This window comes from Oncorhynchus nerka, linkage group LG3 (genome assembly GCF_034236695.1).
Source record: "Oncorhynchus nerka isolate Pitt River linkage group LG3, Oner_Uvic_2.0, whole genome shotgun sequence".
Lineage (NCBI taxonomy): Eukaryota > Metazoa > Chordata > Actinopteri > Salmoniformes > Salmonidae > Oncorhynchus > Oncorhynchus nerka.
This window is the reverse complement of record NC_088398.1, coordinates 47,480,592-47,501,071: the sequence shown is the minus strand read 5'-3', so window position 1 is coordinate 47,501,071 and position 20,480 is coordinate 47,480,592. Positions and strand designations below refer to the sequence as shown.

Here is a 20,480-nt window from a genome sequence, read left to right as displayed (position 1 = left end):
TGTGACCCACTTGTGACCCACAAGTGGATCCCGACACACAGTATGGGAGCCATTGCTTTATACAACGGGTACTATAAGGTTCACTGCACTTAACAGGATTAGTCAGTAGGATTAATGGAAAAGGCCTAATGGAATGTGTTATAGAAATTATAAAGAAGAAGTGAATTGAGTAAACCATGGAGTTATAATATATTTCAAGTAAAACTTAATGCACACAATTGAATTTCTATTTGTATTTATTACAGATCTCTTCCTTGGGTCCAGCAAAATTAAGGCAATTTATACAATTTTAAAAACATTACAATACATTCACAGATTTCACAACACACTGTGTGCCTTCAGGCCCCTACTCCACCACTACCACTTATCTGCAACACTAAATCCATGTGTATGTGTGTGTATAGTGCATATGTTATCGTGTGTGTGTGTGTATGCATGTGTCTGTGCCACATTATCTAAGATTTAGTTGAGGTTTACGGTTTACTGAATGTTTTGTCCCAAATACAATGCTTTTAGTTTTAGAAATATTTAGGGCTAACTTATTCCTTGCCGCCCAGTCTGAAACTAACTACAGCTCTTTGTTGAGTGTTGCAGTCATTTCAGTCGCTGGAGTAGCTGACGTGTATAGTGTTGAGTCATCCACGTACATAGACTCTCTGGCTTTACTCAAAGTCAGTGGCATGTTAGTAAAAATGTAAAAAAGCAAGGGGCCTAATTGACAACAAAGGATAGGAAACATAACTGGAATCAGAATCAAAGGGTGTACAAATATTTATTCTCGTAAACTACATTTTTGTCCAAGACCATAGAATCAAACATTTACAGAACAGGAACTGAAAATGGGCTCTCAATAAATGAATAAATATTCAGTAAGTGTTCATTATTCTGTATGGGTTCATTCCTTGTGTTGTTCTGATTGGCTGAATATAAATATTACAGGTCTCAAACATTCTACCCTCAGGATTTTACGTTGATGAAATAAGTACTTATCTTGAGTTTACAGTATGTTTCAATTGATCCCATGACTGTGTATTACGTTAATATGAACATTGCATACAAGCTTAATCAGAAAAACCGTAGGCTTTCGTTCAGTTACTGTTAGACTTTAGCTCAAGAAAAGTTCAAGAGTTGTCTATGTACTTCCTATTGTATTGTATTAAGGGTTCAAAGCCATGCTTTCTTCGCCTGTGCAGCATATAAACCACGACTACCATGAGCAACGCCAGTAGGCCCACGAAAATGCCTGTCAAAGTAGCTCTCACGACAAATACAGGATTACCGTCATTCTCTGAAAGACAAACGGAAAGAAAGCAAACTCTGAAATGAATTGGTGCTTACTTCATTCTCTTGCCATTAGCGTTGAATGCATAGTGCAAACGCCTGTTGAAATGTTGAATCACTAACCATCCAGTGCGATGGCATAAGAATATCCCAGCTGGTCAGACGCAACGTAAATCTCTTCATTGGTCACAGGAGGGAAGAATGGCACCATGTTGTAATCTCTGTTGTGACCAATGGGGGCCATCTCATCGGGGAAACTGGAGTTTGGGGGAACAGACTTCCTCATCCACTCATCAAAAATGGCATCAGTGAAAGCATGGAGAACCTATACAAATACATTTCTTAGTTACACAAACTAAGTAAAAACACATTTCTATTATTATGACATGTACATGTACTTGTTTTGTTTAATTAAATTCTATCTTATTTATTTTATTTTTCATTACTAGAAAGATGGGGTCATTGGCTGCAGAGTGAGACAGAGCACTGGTTCCATTGAGGAAGGAGTGGACCAGGTTGTGCAGATTGTCCACTGAGGAGTCAAGCTCTGCCTCGCCATCTGGCTTGTCATAGCCTTCAAGAGAATTCCTGTTAATAACAGATCATATTTTATCGTTAGCGTACACACATAACACTTTTGCCAAGAGAAAAAGTGAGTTATCGAAGGAAAATGACCTGAAGCTGAAGGTAGAGTTAGTGTAGTAGGGAGAACTGTCAAAGTCTCTGAGTCTGAGACAGCTCCTGACGTCATTCATTGTGGGAAGACTCATGTTGCTCCTCCCTACCTGTCCTCTCCTTATATGTCCCTCACTGGTCCCATTACACAAAGTGACCAGGCGGTTATATTCATCCATGCTGGGAGAGAAGACAGATGTTATTTAATTATGAATAGAGATGCTATCCCCTGTACACATAAGTGAAGGTACGCACTTGTGTGTATGCGTGCACACACACACAAACACACACACGCACAAAGGCATGCAAGCACAGACACAAATACTCATTCACCTATGTTTAGCCACATACACTCAGCGTTTTGACATAAATTGCTCCAGACCTGTTACACACCACTCCCCAATTGGAGAACCTGGACTGGTTACTGATGAGGGAGGGGTTGTCTGGGTTGCGCCCCCCCAGGAGAGAGTCTGTACAGACGTCACACTCAGTCTGCCCTGTGGCAAAGTTCCAGTATGGAACAGCAAAGTTCTCATTGCCAGTCAGTCTCTGCAGAAGAGAGGTCATTCTGCTATACACATTCTGTAGACATTTCCCATTAACGTACATACTCGTGAGAAAAATAAGGCCACACAGAAATGACCTCCTCACTCTTACCTGCAGGTCTCTCTCCAGACTGAGTAGGTGGTACCTGTGCCAGGTTATAAAGGCAGGTCCTTTGTGGGAGAAATCAATCTGTTTGAAAAGACGTCCAGGTCCTAGAAAATATTAAACGTACTGGTCACGGATATGTAATAGATATTCAATTGTTTAACACTTGTAAATGGTCATCATTATACTTTCTTGTTTGGTTGTTTGTGTGGTACATCACATTTACCAAGCAGCGTTTCTCTGACAGAGTAGTAATGCTGCCATGTAAAGAAGTCGTAGATGGAAATATTGGAGAACTGGGGCTGGGTTCCATTGGGCCCCAGCAGGCCCAGCCAGTGCTGTGTGGCGATGACATAGTCTGGGTGGGTGGTGTTCTTGGCCCGGTCCAACACATCCAGAAACTCCTGAAGCTCAGCTGGAGTCAGAGAGTGGATGTTCTTCCTCACCACCGGGACTTTACGTAAGTCACAGCTTGGTCCTGCCCAGCCAAACTTACACTGGCCACAGTCGAAGCCACCAAAGTTACCTAGACACATGAAGGGAATATAGATCATAATGTAGCTATGCTGTACAACATACTAATACACTTTTCACATGTCATTTTAACCTAAAGTTAGATACTTATATAGATAATAGAGATCCCTTAGAGGAAGTCTGCAGTTTAACATTTTCAATATTATAACTCCAATACTTACCGAAGCACCTGCAAGTTTGATTAAAAAATTTTGTTGGCCACCTTTCACGGTCATCTCGGTTTCTCATTCGATATGGTCCGCCCCAGGGTTTGGTACTGACTCTGATGTCGGAGCAGTTTCCTCGTCCAGATAAAGTTCCACACACATTAGCAGGATCAGAGCCGAGAGCAGGGCAGCACTGCTTTGAGACGATCCCCTCCACCGTGCTGCAGACTCGAGGAAACTGGGCCTCCGTAGAATCGGGCCTTGTCACAAAACAAACCAGACCCAGAACCAGCACCAGAGCCCCCATCTTTCACGCCGCTGTAATCTTCTGCCTTCTCCCTAAAAATTGATTTGTACACCTGTTCACAGCAATGTTGTGGTCAATAAGTTCCAATAAGACGCAGAGATGTAACTAATTCAATGTCATGGTCTTTGTCTTTCCCATTTAAAAATAAAATAAAAATTCAAGGCCCACTTCGTAATTTCCAACCCATTCAGCACAATTACAGATAGCATTGACAGTGGGCTGCAGGCCTCCAGTAAATTCAACCGTTCTTCCCAGAAATGATAAACTAACATTTCTGGGGACAAGTGATAAAAATACCCGCCCTGTGTCTTTTAAGAACCCAGAGAACAAAGATGTCCATATGTTTGCACAATGCTTGCCCTCAGTTAAAGATCCCGTGGTAGCGGATGAAAAAAATAAAAAAGTATTGGGCCTCCAGGCAATTGATCATGTGACAAGATAAACCTTCGTTTTTTTCTCTCCTGTGGGTTCATCTGATGCCCATTCCCAACCACAGAAGTACCACAGTAACTGTAACTATTTGACATTATTCACACCACTTTCAACTCTACCTTTGCTTTCTAAAACTACCCTCTGGCCGAAGGCATGAATTTCAACTTTGGTGTTTTTAATGCAAAAAGGCATAGTTCAGTAGGTGTTTCATCTCCACAGTCATGAACAATTTGAACATTTGAAATCCTTTTTATCATCATGCGTCTACCTTTCTCTGTTTACTGTTAAGTAACCTTTCATGTACTCTACAACATTATGTGACTATAGTCATACTGGTATCATCTGATATAGACCCCTAAGGACCTCTTTCAAATCATGTGTTCAACTGAATGTTGCCCATCCCTCGATGAGTATGCACTTTTCAACAAAACAACTTTAGAATTTGTGCATATGCTTCTCATCATGTATCACAAACAATCATATTTTCTTCGACTCAAAAACCCTTATGGTTAACCATTCATTCCAATAGATCTTTAGAACACTTTGAATGAATTACATTATATCCTAAATCAAAGCTTTTGCATTTCATGAAATGTGAAATCTGTCATATATAGAACCCCAAAGCCTCCATTGAAACACATGGTGGTGCTAGAGAGCCATCTTTGAAATACAATGACAGCAAGTGTGCTGGAAAATAAGTATTTGAGGGTATGTACACAGTTGTATAAGTTACTTCTTATGTGCAGCTTGTCACTGTAGTCCAGCACTCCAATGTTACATGGTACAATTTCTTCCTGCTATCGATTTAGAAAGTACAAGCATTACCAGGTAAATGGGTTGTAAGCTGGGTCGTTCCACGAAATGAGTGCCTTTTGGGTCCCTTTGATATTTTAAATAGAAATTGTGCACAAATATATAATTGTTTAAGCCTATTATATTAAATGAAGTTCCCTTTAATATAGAACACATGGTAAATGCAATAAATCAGCATGTTGATTTTTCCCTCTGTGCATCCTCTGTGACTTCTATGGAGATTTGAACCCATTTAAGTGTTCACCATCATTGTAAAGCCCTAGTTAATTTGTTGCTTTGACAAAGTCCTTTCTAAAGATTATTATTGATTTCGTGTGATTAGGGATTCATTTTAAGGTTAAAAAAAAGAATTAAATTAAAAAGCCTGTCCCTCATTTTAAGGTCAACCCTGTTATGTGAACTGAAGTGAACTCTAGTTTCAATATGGTGAAACTATTCCTTTTTACATGTTTTTATTTTCAAAAGAATTTAAAGAAACATTGAACATCTAATAGTCAAATCATAGTGTAAAAGCAGGTGATCTGGTTCTACTCTTTTTTTACAGACTGGTTTTGTGTTGGAAAACTGAGTGGGTTGAACGTAACACGCCAACCCTGTTACCCATAAATAGATAGGCTAGACATTTTTTCACAATAACAATTTCTTGTGACGCTTGCATTCAATTGCCCCTCACTGTTGCAGACAACAATCTTTCATCCCCCCTGTCACAAGGGGATTTATGGCTGATTTAAGATGAAATAGTCAACACTGTTACTTTCTTTGGCACTTAATAGGCACTTACTATAGTCCCTTTTTAATTGAACCTCTTGAGATGGGAAAATGTTTTTAATAAATTGAACATGTGCTCTTAATGACAGAATGCTAAAATGAGGGGAAATCAACTACAACAACAAAAATCACCAAGTTACACTTCTCAAAAGGCACCTAATTGGTGGAACGACCCAGTTATTCAGACGTATAACATATTTGTTTTTCCCCTGAGATTTGGCACCTACTGATACCTTATCTGGCCCTGGTGTCCTGAAGTTATACTAAATTCTAAGAAAACACAGGAAATACTCAGAAATAAGGCATAAGCCTTTCGGGGCCCTAAGCGAGATTTGGTTGGCCCCCTGGAGCCGGCCCTGCATATTAGCATCAACGTGACATCAGTCAAAACACCTCAATACAAAATATGGTATCAAGAACAAGATCAAACTAGCTGAAACGAGGCACCAACGATTCCCCGTACGGCAGCTTCTTGTCATTGTTTCTAGCTATCTGGCCATCCAGAATCTCAACAACACACGCCCTTCTGACCCATTAAGCGATGCGCATCGTTTTTGTGATGTTGTCAGCCAACCCGTCTATTGTGCCTGGTAATGCTTTTATCCACTCCGTTTGTTTCACCTCCTCCCCATTATCATTTCAATTCCTGTATTATTACCCTTTGATTTTGCACTGAGTGGTTGACCACCGTATGAGAACAATTTGAGTGCTGTTGATTTTTGAGCTGCTAATTACACCAGTGTGGAATATGCATGCATGGTTGTCCTCTTTTGTTTTTGTTTGAGAGACAATATTGCCCGGTTGTGTTGAGAGTCCTACCCGTATCAGCCCCAATGGAAGTAGCATTGTTCTGAAATGGAAAGTTCCAAATGAAAGGCCAGCATTACATAAAGGGAAAGTGCTGCTCAGCCTTTGAAGTGCTGCAAATGAAAATTCTCCTTTAATAGCATTTCAAAGAGATATCACAGAAGGAGGTGATGCTTAATTTGTGAAATGATCTATTTATTACCATGCTGATGGCAAAATGCATCCATTTCCTTAATGGCTAGGTGAATATTCTGTTCAACGCGTTGTGCTCGGTACACATTTGGAGGAATATAATGTGTTGGTTGGAAGAAAGAGGGCCTTTTCAAATTGTAATCGAGAGTACTTCAGTTTCATTCACTGAGAACCGAGCTCAGTGGTCTGAAAACGGGAAGAACTGATTGGAGGAGCAGCTGAATCACCTGATTTTAAACCAGCACTCTAAGCCACACTCACAGCACCTCAGTCTAATTGATAGAAAGGCATCTTTTGTCCTCTCAGATCACGATTGATAGCCTGCTGAGGCAATCACACACTGTTAAAAGTGAACGGGACTGGAGTATGGTGGATGCTTCCACTCTTATTCATTGTTGCCCAAGAAAGACCTTGCCTTGTTTATTTTGTGGTGTTGGGTATGAAAGCCATTCAGATTCAATACGTTCTGCTGAAAGGATGCTTTGAGCTTATAGCAGAGGTACAGTGTAAACCCGATTACCCATGCTAGTGTTAGAAACCTTGATTTAGAATTATAGAAGGCACAGTTCAAGTGAAAATATGAGGTTACAGGTGTGGCCCCATTTCTACTTTTGAGTTATATTTCATGATAGTTCATGCCTACTTCACCAGTTCGGTGTATAGTCACCTTTCTTGAAAGGTCATCACCTGTTGAATTGCTTTACATTTACATTGTATTATAGGAACTTTCGGAGAGAGAGAGAGTGAGAAAGAGAGAGATGCAGTATGTTTAAATGACATCAGGGGGGCAGTATTGTTTTGTTTGTGGTCTTTGTTCAGGGGCATGACTGACCAAGCCACCTACGTTGCCTTCATGATGCTTTCCCAAAAACACCATAAAATAGTCCAGGTATGGAAATGAACTGCCACCATTTAAAATTCCAACCATTCTAGGCAATAACTTCCTGTTTATTGCCTTTACGTTGGTCTGGGTGGTGTAGCCTATAGAGGTAAGCCTATTGAGTGTCCCAGTATACTGTCTTAATCCTCTATAAGACTTCTATATCCACCTTCAAACTAATAACGAGAGGCAACATGTCCTCAACAAACTAGTTTACCAACTGTCACAAACTGGCCTAATTAGTCACTGGAAAATAAGATTAATAGTTGCCGTGAAATAATGCTTCGGGTCAATTATTTAGAAGATTCCCATGATGTTATCTTCAAATTGTGAAGCAAATTCAAGGACAAGCAGCATGAAAAACAATGTTCTTAGATAAATTGCCATCAAAAGTCAACATGCGTTGAAATTAATCGAGATGCTATCCGTGATCATCAACATAAGGTTTATGTGGGCAACCTATAGTACAGTACAACCAACACTTATTACATGCATTTAAAGGGCCCTGGCCTAATTACTAATCTCTCCCCTTGTACCATTAGAAATGGAAATTAGAAGTACAAAAAAGACCTTGGGCACTTTTCAATCAGAATACATTAAAGTTGCATTATAGAGGGATAAAAAGAGCGTTGAGTGTTTAAAGTGCTCGGCTGTTCCATGCTCTTCTCACAAATCCTGTCAAGAGCTATAATGCAGGATCCTCTTTAAGTGGGTATTTCCAGTGAGCACCGTCCGACACCGACGTCCCTGGACGTTGACAAGACATTGAAATTTGATTTGGCCCAAACATAGACGTCTATGATTGGTTTAGATTTAGTCCGGTCTGGACCAAATCTGAACCAAGCATATATGTCCAAGTTTCATAGGTTTGGACAGCACAGTACAGCACAGTAGATCACAGCAGAGTACAGTATATTAAAGTAGAGTATAGTATATTTCCGTACAGTACAATAGAGTAGAGTACAGCATAGTAGAGCACAGTAAAGTATAGTATAATGTACTATATTGTACTGCACCCTACTGTACTGTACTCTACTGAACTAAACTCTACTGTACTGTACTGAACGTAACACTACTGTGCTCTACTGTACTGTGCTGTCCAAACTTGTGAGACATAGATATCCAGTCAGCTTAGATATCTGGCCCAACCAAATTTGGTCTTGTTTGGGTGCCGAAGCTCACTTGAATAATACCCAGCATGCTTTGAAAGTGTTCCTTTTCACATTTACAATTTGTCCTTTTAGCACACGCTCTTATCCAGAGCGACTTACAGTGCCTTCAACTAAGGTAGAGAAACAACCACATATCACTGTCAGAGCAAGAAAAACCTTTCTGCAACCGTTACTGAGAATGTTATTGTAGTTTAAGTGTTCTGTTTTTTTTTCCCATTGGTCTAAAAACTTTTAACATGATCACTACAAGTTTGAAAGCCTTTGAAAAAGCTAACCTAAGTCCATGTGACAGATGGGAGGAATAAAGCATATTCCATACTGCAATCTTTCGTTTGCTCCATTTTCCTATTTTAATTGTAATAAAGCATTTCAATGTGACATAGTGCTTTCTTCATTGACCTGTAGACATAAGTGAATGTACGTATGGTTGAAATTTGGCCATAGAAACAATGACCAAAATAATGTATTTTCAACATCCGGAAAATATTATTTTCCAACATTCATTAAGAACCGAAAATGTACCTAATTTCAACACAATTTTGCTCACTGGGTTTACCCTTTGTTCCTCTGTCCCTGATCCCAGGATCTCCAAATCACAGACAGAATTGTTCTACAATTACAGTATAACAAGGGAATCAAATATAGTATATTGTTGTGGAACTGGCTGCTGAAAACAAAACTGCTATTTCTTTTTTGCCATGCCAAAATCAGAATATTGGCTAGACCATTCAGTGATTCTTTCTCCAGTGCTTCCCGCCCACCTCTCTGGCAGCTTACCGATTTACATTTGAGCATAATGCAGGCATTAGAGGAGGCACAAGGCAGCCCTGATAAGTTACAAAGTGCTCCAGGGGTAAACCTCGTAAGAAGAGGTTTTGGAGTTATTTACAGCGTTCAAATCCTTCAAAATGCATGGCTGGAGGAAGAGATTTGTTTTGCAGTTGATGCTTTGCACACAAAGCAAACACAATGCGTATGGAGGGTGTTAAGCTGTAAATGACCAGATGACAGTCTATGCTAATAAACTGATCCCATCACATGACCTGGGTGGAGACTATGATACCACACAGGACAACAAGGCTGCGGTCGGATGTTGCATACAAGCACCTCATTGAAACACAGGCTCTGGATTCAAAATAGAGGGAAAATATGGGACGCAAATTATTTCTCCAAACACAATTTAATTTTCAATGAAAAACTATTTAAGTTGTATGGTGTTTTCTCCACAAAGATGTGTTTTTGATTGTGCAATTCACATAATAAAAAACGCACTCCAAAATGCAAAACCCTAACAAAGGAGGTTAAAAAGCAATGGATTTCTCTGTTATCAGAATTGCTTTCTGTACAGTTGTTCCATTTGAAATGCATTTAATTGCAAATAGAAAAGAAGAGAGAGAAAGCCAACAATGCGAAGGCTGAAGCATTTTCTCATCTGCAGCGAGTGAGAGTATTCAAATGTAAGGGGGCAGACAATGAATGAGAGGAATCGTGCTCTGAATAGCCCTCTCTTTCTCTCCCTTTCAGTCCCAGGCCAATCCAAGGCCTTTTCCTTCCCTACTCTGAGGGGCGGGCTTTTCTCTCTCTGCTCAAACTTCCACACCACAATACTGTAGAACAAACACAGCCACCTGAAAGCCTGGCTATATTTGACATGTAGCTGGGTACTATTGAATGTGTCACTTTTCTAACAAGTGTTATGGAGCATATCTGTTATTTTGACAGTATATGTTGTGACACTATGCCAACGTTGAGAACCATGTTGTTGAAGTGTGCTCTGTTCAGTGGATACCTTGAGTTGGATACTTCATCATGCTGCTGAGTCTTTACCAATCTGACTCAGACCCAGAGCATCTCTACTCCGTCACAACACCGAGGGGGGAGTACTGTGGGGCTCACGGGACACAAAGCGGTCCATGCCTGTGTCTTTGTGGGGCCAGCCCAGGGAGCACCCCCCAGTGTGTCTATCGTAAGTTTACTGGGGGAGCAGGGGAACAAGTTGAGGGAAGAAAGTGCACCCTTCAAACTTTCAACAACAGCTGGGAATTCTATTTTTTCTCAACAAAGATTTATACATATTTATACAAGCCCAAATGCTGATAGGAAGGTGGTAAAAAAAATCTTAGAATTGCAGAGGTAAACTATATGTAAATGCCATAAAGTAATAGACTTGTAGTGCAAATCACACCATTTTATCTTTAATTTTGCTTTCGTACCCCCCTCCCTTCCCCCCATCCTCTTTCCTCTGGCTTAAAGGTGCATCAGAGATATGCATTTAAGCATATTCAGAACACGGGGCGTGAAATTAAATGTGTGGCAGAGTGAGAAAAATATACAGACGCTGGAGATGCCTTAAAAATAGTCATTTATGCAGATGGAGAGGAGTGAAATCATTTGCAATGGGATGACCCTCTCTCCAAGCATTTCTCCCCTCACTGTTCTTCCCTAATCTTGCACTGTATCTTCATTTTTCATTGAACTCGCCAGTTTGCTGCTAAGCAGCCTTGTAGATAAGGCAAAGTGCTAAAAGGAGACGACAGAAGGAGCTCAGTGGGCCCGTTTCTATTGCACTTTCACCCAAGGCAATGGGCAGAATTTAACGGATTCCTTCCAACATATGTTTTTGCCAGATAAGTAAACAGTGTGTGTCGGAAATGAAAAAAAAGCATTTGCAATTTAATGACATTACAGCTCCCAGCTTAGCCCGCCGTGCTGCGAGGCGAAGAGCAGAGAAAGGGGAGAGCGGAAGAATGGAACCGGGTGTCATCAATGTTTTTTTTTTCTCTTTTCCCTTGCAAGAAGCAGCACTGACTTCTCCTTATTCTTTTCATAGCCCTTCACTTCTCCATACCTTCCTGCTATTTTCTCCTCTTGTCCATAGTTTCCACTCCTTTGTCGGGATGAAATTATCTATTATTTTATTCAGATAACTTGTCATTTTTCCTGCCAACCAGACCCTCTCTAACATCAGATTTCTGGAGCCAGGAAAGATCCACCCTGGCTTGGAGTCCTCCTCTCTGTCTCTCTCTTTCTCTCTTCTTATTCGTCTCTGTCTGGCTTCATCAAAGCACAATGGCCTGTCTGCACAATAAAGCAGCAATGTCTCTGTGTTGTCATAACATTCAGACTTAATACCAGCACAGCAAGTGGCAAAGTAAGAGCGGGAAAATAACCTTAGCTTCTCATTTCAGAAGAAGTAAAAGATCCTTGCCTGTAAAGACTCAGTGATTTCCCTTTTTTCTCTTTTCATCCTGTGGGCTGTCTGACAGCTGCCTTATTATAGAAGGCTAATTGTGCAGGAAAGCAGATTATGAGAGTGGTAGGATGTACTCCTTGACCATGTGCTAATGTGATGACAAGTTTGGGGACCCTCTAAGCGAAAGGCATTGCATGCCAGGGCACTTTTTGGCACTGGCTTTAATCTGCCTTTGGTATTAACTCAGCAAACCGGTTTGTTTGAGTACGGATCAATCGCTCGCTCATTATTTTTACAAGAAAGCTTTATATTCGAGACGCTTTCCTGGTGTTGATCTCTCATTAACCATGCTATGTAAATGCACTGGCAATCCCTGTGTAAGGGATACGATGTCACCCCCGGGCCCAAGCTTGCAGAAGCACGTTACCGAAAAGAAGGGGCAGGATATTTGGGTCAGCTTCCTTCGCCAAAACTTGAATTTCAGGTTTCTGCTTAAACCCCCTGCTCTGCCATTCTCCTTTAATGTGTTTTTTTGTTTGGTGATGTTATGTTTTAAATGTCAGCCCTGGAGCTGTCCAGTAATTCAGGAGAGACAAAAAGAGCCCTGTGTCTCAGAATCTGATCCAAGTGTTCATGTTACCTCGGTAATCGCTGCTGGCTGCAATGTATACACCCTCCATTCACTCCTTGTCTCTTCTACCGCCTTCACTCTATTGACTGTATAGGCGCTGGGTGAGGAATAGGTTTGATAGGGATAGAACTGGGTGGTACAGATATGGGACTAAATCAAAAATGAGTCAATGGATCACTATGTCAAAACGGTCATCTTGATAGCCTAACGGGGTGTCTACTACCCGTTGTGTAGGCTACGTTGTTCATGTAGAGGGAAATGAAACTGCATGAATAACTGACTGTTAATAACTGAAGGATCGAGCTACCTGAAATACCCAACCAGTCAAGATGCATTGTACATCAAATTAGGGATACACATTCCAGCATGTCTACTTGCTGTTCACCAAAAAACAAAAAAATATATATGAGAGACATCCAACAATGTGAGATATTCAAATATCTGTTTGCATGTTTGCGAGAACAAGGTATCTGTGGTATGAGACATAGGTGAGAAATGTATTTGGCAAAAATAAACTCTGGCATGGTGAATGACGCAACAGTAAAATTAAGGTGACAGCCCCAGTCATTGACTTTGCATTTCTAAAGCGCCCTACATCCATAAATCTATGTCTCATTAGTGCTCTATGTCAACTATATGTATTTTTACACCTGCCTTCCTTAATCTCTTCAGTAAAGTCTGGAGCTGGTTTGAACTCATTCAAGTTCCTAGTGTGTCACCTATGACAATTTCTATGGGTACCAGTCATAAGGGAAAGTTAGGGCGCTGGTGAAAGCTCTAGCCTTCAACCCGTTTTGAAATAGCAATTCAAGAAACACTTTTCCACATGACCCATTTCAGATTATAACAAACAACTAGATTTCCTATTTGCTTGAGCAACTTTCTGTGCAGGCAGTTTCAGACCTTTTCCACCTAGGAAAGTTTAATCTGTGGCCTCATTGACTGCAGAAGCAGTGCTGCCACTCTATACCATTGGCCCAAATAACCAGCCTTTCCATTCATGTTACTTTTGGCAGCTTTATATGGGAGCTATTTTATATGCACTTTAAGGCAGCACTCGGGCAAAATGAGACCATGTAAATTAAGTCATATAAAAAAGCATGAACATTATTCAACACACTCTTCCAAATGAAGGGCCTCTGACTGAGGAGAGAGATCTCAGAATAAGGAATGTCCACATGTCATGCATGGCCTTGTGATGCTGTTGTTAGTCTATAGTCATCACAATGAGAAAAGGAAGTACGGACGGACCTCTGATTACGGCCCTGCTCTCTCTCTCTCTCTCTCTCTCTCTCTCTCTCTCTCTCTCTCTCTCTCTCCTCCCTTTTTCCACCCCTCTCTCCAGTCCTCCTCCTGACTTGTGCTGAATCAATGAAGATGTGAACACGTTACCTCAAAACAAAGCCGATACACATACTTTTGTTCAAAGAGTCACTACTACTGCTCTATACAACTCTTTTATTCAACCTTCATTTAATGACAAGGAATAGACAACGTTGAGAACAGAGCAACAGTTGTAATGTGTTCACACAGCAAAATGTGAAATCGGACCAGACCATTCATAATAGATTTGTTCTGAAGATCTTCACATTATTTCACAATAATTAAAGTATGAAGTCACGCTCTTAACGAGTACAACGAATGGCACGTTTCATATGCTGACCAAGTATAAAGATTGAACATGTGCATTTGCTGCTGAATATGTCATGGGTCCCAGAACAATTATGCCTTTGTGACCATCAGTACACCTTAACAGCACAGGCAGGGTATACAGAGGTAGCTACATACCATTTTAAGTATTGTAATATATAAATTATGATTCACACTGTTTCCATATACACTACATGAACAAAAGTATGTGGACACCGGCTCGTCAAACATCTCAATCCAAAATCAGGGGCATTAATATGGGGTTGGTCCCCCCTTTGCTGCTATAACAGCCTCCACTCTTCTGGGTTGGAGAACATTGCTGCGGGGACTTTCTTCCATTCAGCCACAAGAGCATTAGTGAGGTTGGGCACTGATGTTGGGTGATTAGGCCAACTCATCAGGTGTTCAATGGGGTTGAGGTCAGGGCTCTGTGCAGGCCAGTCAAGTTCTTCCACACCGATCTCGACCAAACATTTCTGTATGGACCTCGGTTTGTGCACGGGGGCATTGTCATGCTGAAACAGGGAAGAGCCTTCCCCAAAACTGTTGTCACAAAGTTGGAAGCACAGAATCGTCTAGAATGTCATCATATGCTATAGTGTTAAGATTTCCCTTTACTGGAACTAAGGGGCCTAGCCCAAACCATGAAAAACAGTCCAAGACCATTATTCCTCCCCCACCAAACTTTACAGTTGACTCTATGCATTGGGGCAAGTAGTGTTCTCATGGCATCCGCGAAACCCAGATTCATCATTCGGACTGCCAGGTGGTGAAGAGTGATTCATAACTCCAGAGATCATGTTTCCATTGCCGATGCTTGGCATTGCACATGGTGATCTTAGGCTTGTTTTGCGGTTGCTCGGCCATGGAAACCCATGTCATGAAGCTCCCGACAAACAGTTATTGTGCTGATGTTGCTTCCAGAGGCAGTTTGGAACTCTGTAGTGAGTGTTGCAACCGAGGACAGACACATTTTATGCGCTACACGCTTCAACACTTGGTGGTCCCGTTCTGTGAGCTTGTGTGGCCTACCACTTCGCGACTGAGCCGTTGTTGCTCCTAGACGTTTTCACTTCACAATAACAGCACGTACTGTTGACCGGGGCAGCTCTAGCAGGGCAGAAATTTGACAAACTGACATGTTGGAAAGGTGGCATCCTATGCCGATGCCACGTTGAAAGTCACTGAGCTCTTCAGTAAGGCCATTCTACTGTCAATGTTTACCTATGGAGATTGCATGGCTGTGTGCTCAAGTTTATACACCTGTCAGCAACGGGTGTGGCTGAAATAGCCGAGTCCACTAATTTGAAGGGGTATCCACATGCTTCTGCATATATAGAGTACGCAAATATATTTTGTACGATGTAAAGAGACAGCGTAATGGCAGAAGATAGTTTGAAAGTGTTTCTGACACAGTAAACATAGGGTTGTTGTTGATGACGCCATGAGCAATTCAAGATTTTAAAAAATTTTAAAAAATTAAAATAAACAGACATCAGGAAACTGGGATTAAATTCACCTTTTGCTTTTTAGAATCCAACGTTGACTGCAGCTCTCCTGCAGAGGAACTATGTTAACCAGGTGCTGCACCTCCTTCCACTGATAAAGCCAAAGTTTTCATCCACTAAAGTGGGGGCTGAGGATTCAAACATTTCAGTACATGGAGATTAGTAATGGAACAACATATCATTTGGCAATGATCTATTTTGCTGTTGTTGTTAATTAAAGCAAGTATGCAGAATTTGTGTGCAAAACCATGATATCACAATGCACAGAGTGAATCCCAAATCAAGCTTTGCATATTATAATCCTGTTGAAATGTGAATAAATAAAGCCTGTGAATTAATGTGGGCAAGATTTAATTTTAATGTGCTGGGAGAAATTGAGAAAAAATGAGCATTACATCTCACTTACTTCAAGTAGTTGTGAAGAGTGTGGGAAGGAATCATTCCTTCTCATTAAAGGTGCAATCTAGAGCCCCCCAGATCTCCAATGTAATAACCAGTGAAAATAATCTGTTTTATTGATAGGCACATGTAGCAGTGTGTGCCAACTGCCAGGTACTTATCTTTTGCCTGTGTCCTGTCTTATAGAAGGATATAATTCTTTGTGACTGCTCCTCGGGGCATCAGCTCTTCAAGTTCATTATTTCTCTTTCCGATAGATATATTTTGCCCTAAAAACCTGAGAATTTAATATGAGAGCTGACAATCTCTGCCAGCGGTCATTTGGAAATGGAACAAAAAAATGTCATGTCAGTTGACAGAATATTTTTTAAAGCTGTACACCTTCCATCGTATTTTAATTTATTGATGGATTCACAAAGTAATCCTACACATGCCACACACTTTGGGTTTTTTGAAGGGGAGAGTGGATGCTCTTACTTCACACTGAGCAGTACTAGAATGGAATATTTCAACAAAGTCTAATTTTGTCAATGTATATATTGTTTGACTGTGCTGCACAATAGGTTAGTGTCTACATAATTACACGTTTGGCTTATGAGAGTAATCGTATTTCTTTCCTTCAACACAGTAGGGGAGATCGGGTTTGGTTGTCACACTTTTTACTCGTCTGTATTTCTCAGCTCTGTTATATATTTTCAACATGAATAGAAAACCAAGGACTTGGGTTGAAATAGGGACCCGTTTTATCCTCATATCTTATTCCAACATGAAGTTTTAACCCCTCAACGCAATCTGTACACCCCCATTGCGGGTTGGCTGTCACACAGCATGGGGTTGGTTGTCACAATGTTTGCTGGTTACTTATTCCTTATGCAACAGGAAATTAAGCAACATACCATACAGTCGTGGAAATAGCCGAGCCTTTCTTTGATCAAATGATATTCCTAACAAAATTCTGCATTTTATGCCTTGAGAACAACATATTTGTGTGAGTATGCATGACAGAAAAAAATGTGTGTGTGAGAGAGTGGCATAAAGCCAGATAACACAGATACCTCTGCCCAACCAATGGAAACATGATGCATCTGGAAAATGCAGTTTTGACATTGTTTGCTAATTGGCAAGACATATACAGCTGAAGTCGGAAGTTTACATACATTTAGGTTGGAGTCATTAAAACTCGTTGGAGTCATTTCAACTACTCCACGAATTTCTTGTAAACAAACTATAGTTTGGGCAAGTTGGTAAGGAAATCTACTTTGTGCATGACAATTACTTCTTCCAACAATTGTTTACAGACAGATTATTTCACTTATAATTCACTGTATCACAATTCCAGTGGGTCAGAAGTTTACATACACTAAGTTGACTGTGCCTTTAAACAGCTTGGAAAATTCCAGAAAATTATGTCATGGCTTTAGAAGCTTCTGACAGGCTAATTGACGCGTTCTGTCTCCTAGAGATGAACGTACTTTGGTGCAAAAAGTGCAAATCAATCCCAGAACAACAGCAAAGGACCTTGTGAAGATTCTGGAGGAAACAGGTACAAAAGTATGTATATCCACAGTAAAAGGAGTCATATCGACATAACCTGAAAGGCCACTCAGCAAGGAAGAAGCCACTGCTCCAAAACTGCCATAAGAAAGCCAGACTACAGTTTGCAATGACACATGGGGACAAAGATCATACTTTTTGGAGAAATGTCCTCTGGTCTGATGAAGCAAAAATAGAACTGTTTGGCCATAATGACCATTGTTATGTTTGGAGAAAAAGGGGGAGGCTTGCAAGCCGAAGAACACCATCCCAACCGTGAAGCACGGGGGTGGCAGCATCATGTTGTGGGGGTGCTTTGCTGCAGGAGGGACTGGTGCACTTCACAAAATAGATGGCATCATGAGGAGGGAAAATTACGTGGATATATTGAAGCAACATCTCAAGACATCAGGAAGTTAAAGTGTGGTCACAAATGGGTCTTCCAAATGGACAATAACCACAAGCATACTTCCGAAGTTGTGGCAAAATGACTTAAGGACAACAAAGTCAAGGTATTGGAGTGGCCATCACAAAGCCCTGACCTCAATCCCATAGAAAATTTGTGGGCAGAACTGAAAAAGCGTGTGTCAGCAAGGAGGCCTACAAACCTGACTCAGTTATACCAGCTCTGTCAGGAGGAATGGGCCAAAATTCACCCAACTTATTGTGGGAAGCAGGTGGAAGGGTACCTGAAATGTTTGACCAAAGATAAACAATTTAAAGGCAATGCTACCAAATACTAATTGAGTGTATGCAAACTTCTGACCAACTGGGAATGTGATGAAAGAAATAAAAGCTGAAATAAATAATTCTCTCTACTATTATTTTGATCTTTCACATTCTTAAAATAAAGTGGTAATCCTAACTGACCTAAAACAGGGAATTTCTACTAGGATTAAATGTCAGGAATTGTGAAAAACTGAGTTTAAATGTATTTGGCTAAGGTGTATGTAAACTTCTGACTGACTTCAACTGTATATACTTTGAATACCTACATTTTAAATTCTTACAGCTCTACATCATTTATATGTCTGCCAGGCATCAACATTATATTCTGATGTCTCGGCAACGACTTCCCAATGTGTAAACGTTCTCCCCACCAAATATTCCCAACACATTTTGACATGTTGCCCAAAGGTGTTTGTGTTTACTGGGAAGGGAGGTATTTATAGCAACAGCACAAACGAGCTTGGGATTTATTGTATACTAGTGGCAATGTGACAACCAACCCCACATTGATAGTGACAACCAACCCCACTTTCCATGTGACAACAATCCCCCACATGGCTTGACCTAGAAACTCAGAAATAGGATGGGAATGTAGCACTCTTTCCTCTTTTCAACAAACATCATTTTGCATGTATACCTTCCTAATTCAAACATTTAAAATGAAAATACCAATCCCTTTTAGAAAAACACATACATTCCCCTCACCTCAATGTTTTGTCATGCAGAAATGAATTGCCCAGGTGGATGAGTTCTTTCAAAGAATTCATACATTTTAATCTTACATTTCTTACATAATAATAAGCACTGTGACAACTAACCTGTGAGACAACCAACCCCGGTCTCCCCTACTTATCTGTTATGTCTACACCATGTTTCCATGTTAAATGATTCAGATCCGAGTCATATCTAATCTCGTCACATAAAAGACTTAATCCAAATCACACCTTCGATTTGACGTTAAATGTCTTGAAATAAAATACAGTAAGAAAAATAAACAATAAATACCTCTCCATAGATGTTCCAAATGTATTTCTGTAAACACATTCTACTGAACCAGGGATCAATCTTGAACATATTAGAATTATTCTATAGTTGAATTGACAATTCCCAGTAATCCTAGACATTGACTAATCGATCAGTAATCCCTACAATGAAGCAGTACAGTGAGTACTCACTGAGTAGAAGGACTCACATTGTGTCAGTGGGAAGCTTTCATACTGCCCCCTGGACCAAACCACTAGGATCCATGAACTGAAATGACACAATCTAGAACCATCAAGCAGCTCCACTGTTTCTTATCGTAGAATGTTAGTGTAGTAATGTCTTTCAAACAGTAGTGGGAGCCTTAGTGTTAGACAGCCTATTACAGTAAGGACAGAGGAGAGTCTGTGCCTCACGAAGTGTTGTTTACCAAGTCCTCAATGTGTGTTTAAGAAGGGATACAAGTGTACAGTCATGGCATGAAGACAGTGGAGTAGCCCTGGTCCTAGCTGGCTCTTACACCTATGGCAATTCGATTCATGTTCGAATCCTCTTACTCCTAAGAGTAATTTGCAATTGATGTTGACATGACACTGATAGAGGTAATAAAGACACCATTTTGAATTATACTCTCTGTGATATACCACAACTATTTACGAAAGGCACTGAACACTTTCTACAGGAAGTCTAATCTTGATACTGTCAATAAAGACAATGTATTCCCTAGAAATGGCTCCTAGATGACCTAGCTAGCATTGTCTGGCAGGCTACAGAACACAAGAGCTGACCACTGAGTCAACTGCTGCTGCTTTATCTACTGCAGATCATCATTTTAGTTATTTCGTGCGAAGATCATAGGGAAATCCCAGTCCTCTCCCTCATAATATCTTGTGTAACTGCTTGACTTCTTTGGATGAATTCTTGGCCTGGGGGAAAACGGTGAGTAATTTGATGATCACACAAAGGCTGAACAAACCTTCCCTGAATAATTGTGTACGGTTGTGCCAACAATACTTACAGATGATCACAGATATCCTTCCTCAGAGACGCCAAAGCATGATGTTCCACAAACACAAGAACGAGGAAATAGTTTGACAAATTCCTCCTGGAACAACACAAAATGTAACACAGTGACAGTACAGGCATACATATGTCAAGTTGTTGGAGTTTCACCCAGTTATTGTAGTTAAAAATGTAT

At 40.5% G+C, this 20,480-nt stretch overlaps 1 protein-coding gene across 3 annotated transcripts; it reads right to left on the bottom strand.

Moving 5' to 3' along the window:
• Positions 1-753: 753 nt before the first annotated feature.
• LOC115109693 (L-dopachrome tautomerase-like) lies at positions 754-19,483 on the bottom strand. 3 transcript variants are annotated; one of them, XM_065012911.1, is made up of 10 exons: positions 19,307-19,483; positions 16,047-16,346; positions 15,652-15,768; positions 3,303-3,646; positions 2,834-3,133; positions 2,339-2,714; positions 1,957-2,136; positions 1,728-1,869; positions 1,405-1,606; positions 754-1,288 (listed from the first exon to the last, which is right to left on the bottom strand). In XM_065012911.1, the coding sequence occupies exons 4-10, from the start codon at positions 3,592-3,594 to the stop codon at positions 1,122-1,124; spliced, it is 1,659 nt and encodes a 552-aa protein (XP_064868983.1). In that variant the 5' UTR covers positions 3,595-3,646; positions 15,652-15,768; positions 16,047-16,346; positions 19,307-19,483; the 3' UTR covers positions 754-1,121. The 3 variants fall into 3 exon arrangements, with proteins under 3 accessions (XP_064868983.1, XP_064868994.1, XP_064868971.1); XM_065012922.1 differs by lacking the exons at positions 15,652-15,768; positions 16,047-16,346; positions 19,307-19,483 and having other exon boundaries at positions 2,339-2,505; positions 2,614-2,714; positions 3,303-4,534; XM_065012899.1 differs by lacking the exons at positions 15,652-15,768; positions 16,047-16,346; positions 19,307-19,483 and having other exon boundaries at positions 3,303-4,587.
• Positions 19,484-20,480: the final 997 nt, after the last annotated feature.

Coding starts and splice junctions, on each gene's coding strand:
- LOC115109693 (XM_065012911.1), bottom strand. CDS start 3,594: ATGGGGGCTCTGGTGCTGGTTCTGGGTCTGGTTTGTTTTGTGACAAGG. Junction 2,715..2,833: donor TGTCAGAGAAACGCTGCTTG/GTAAATGTGATG, acceptor AATATTTTCTAG/GACCTGGACGTCTTTTCAAA. Junction 1,870..1,956: donor AACTCTACCTTCAGCTTCAG/GTCATTTTCCTT, acceptor TGTTATTAACAG/GAATTCTCTTGAAGGCTATG.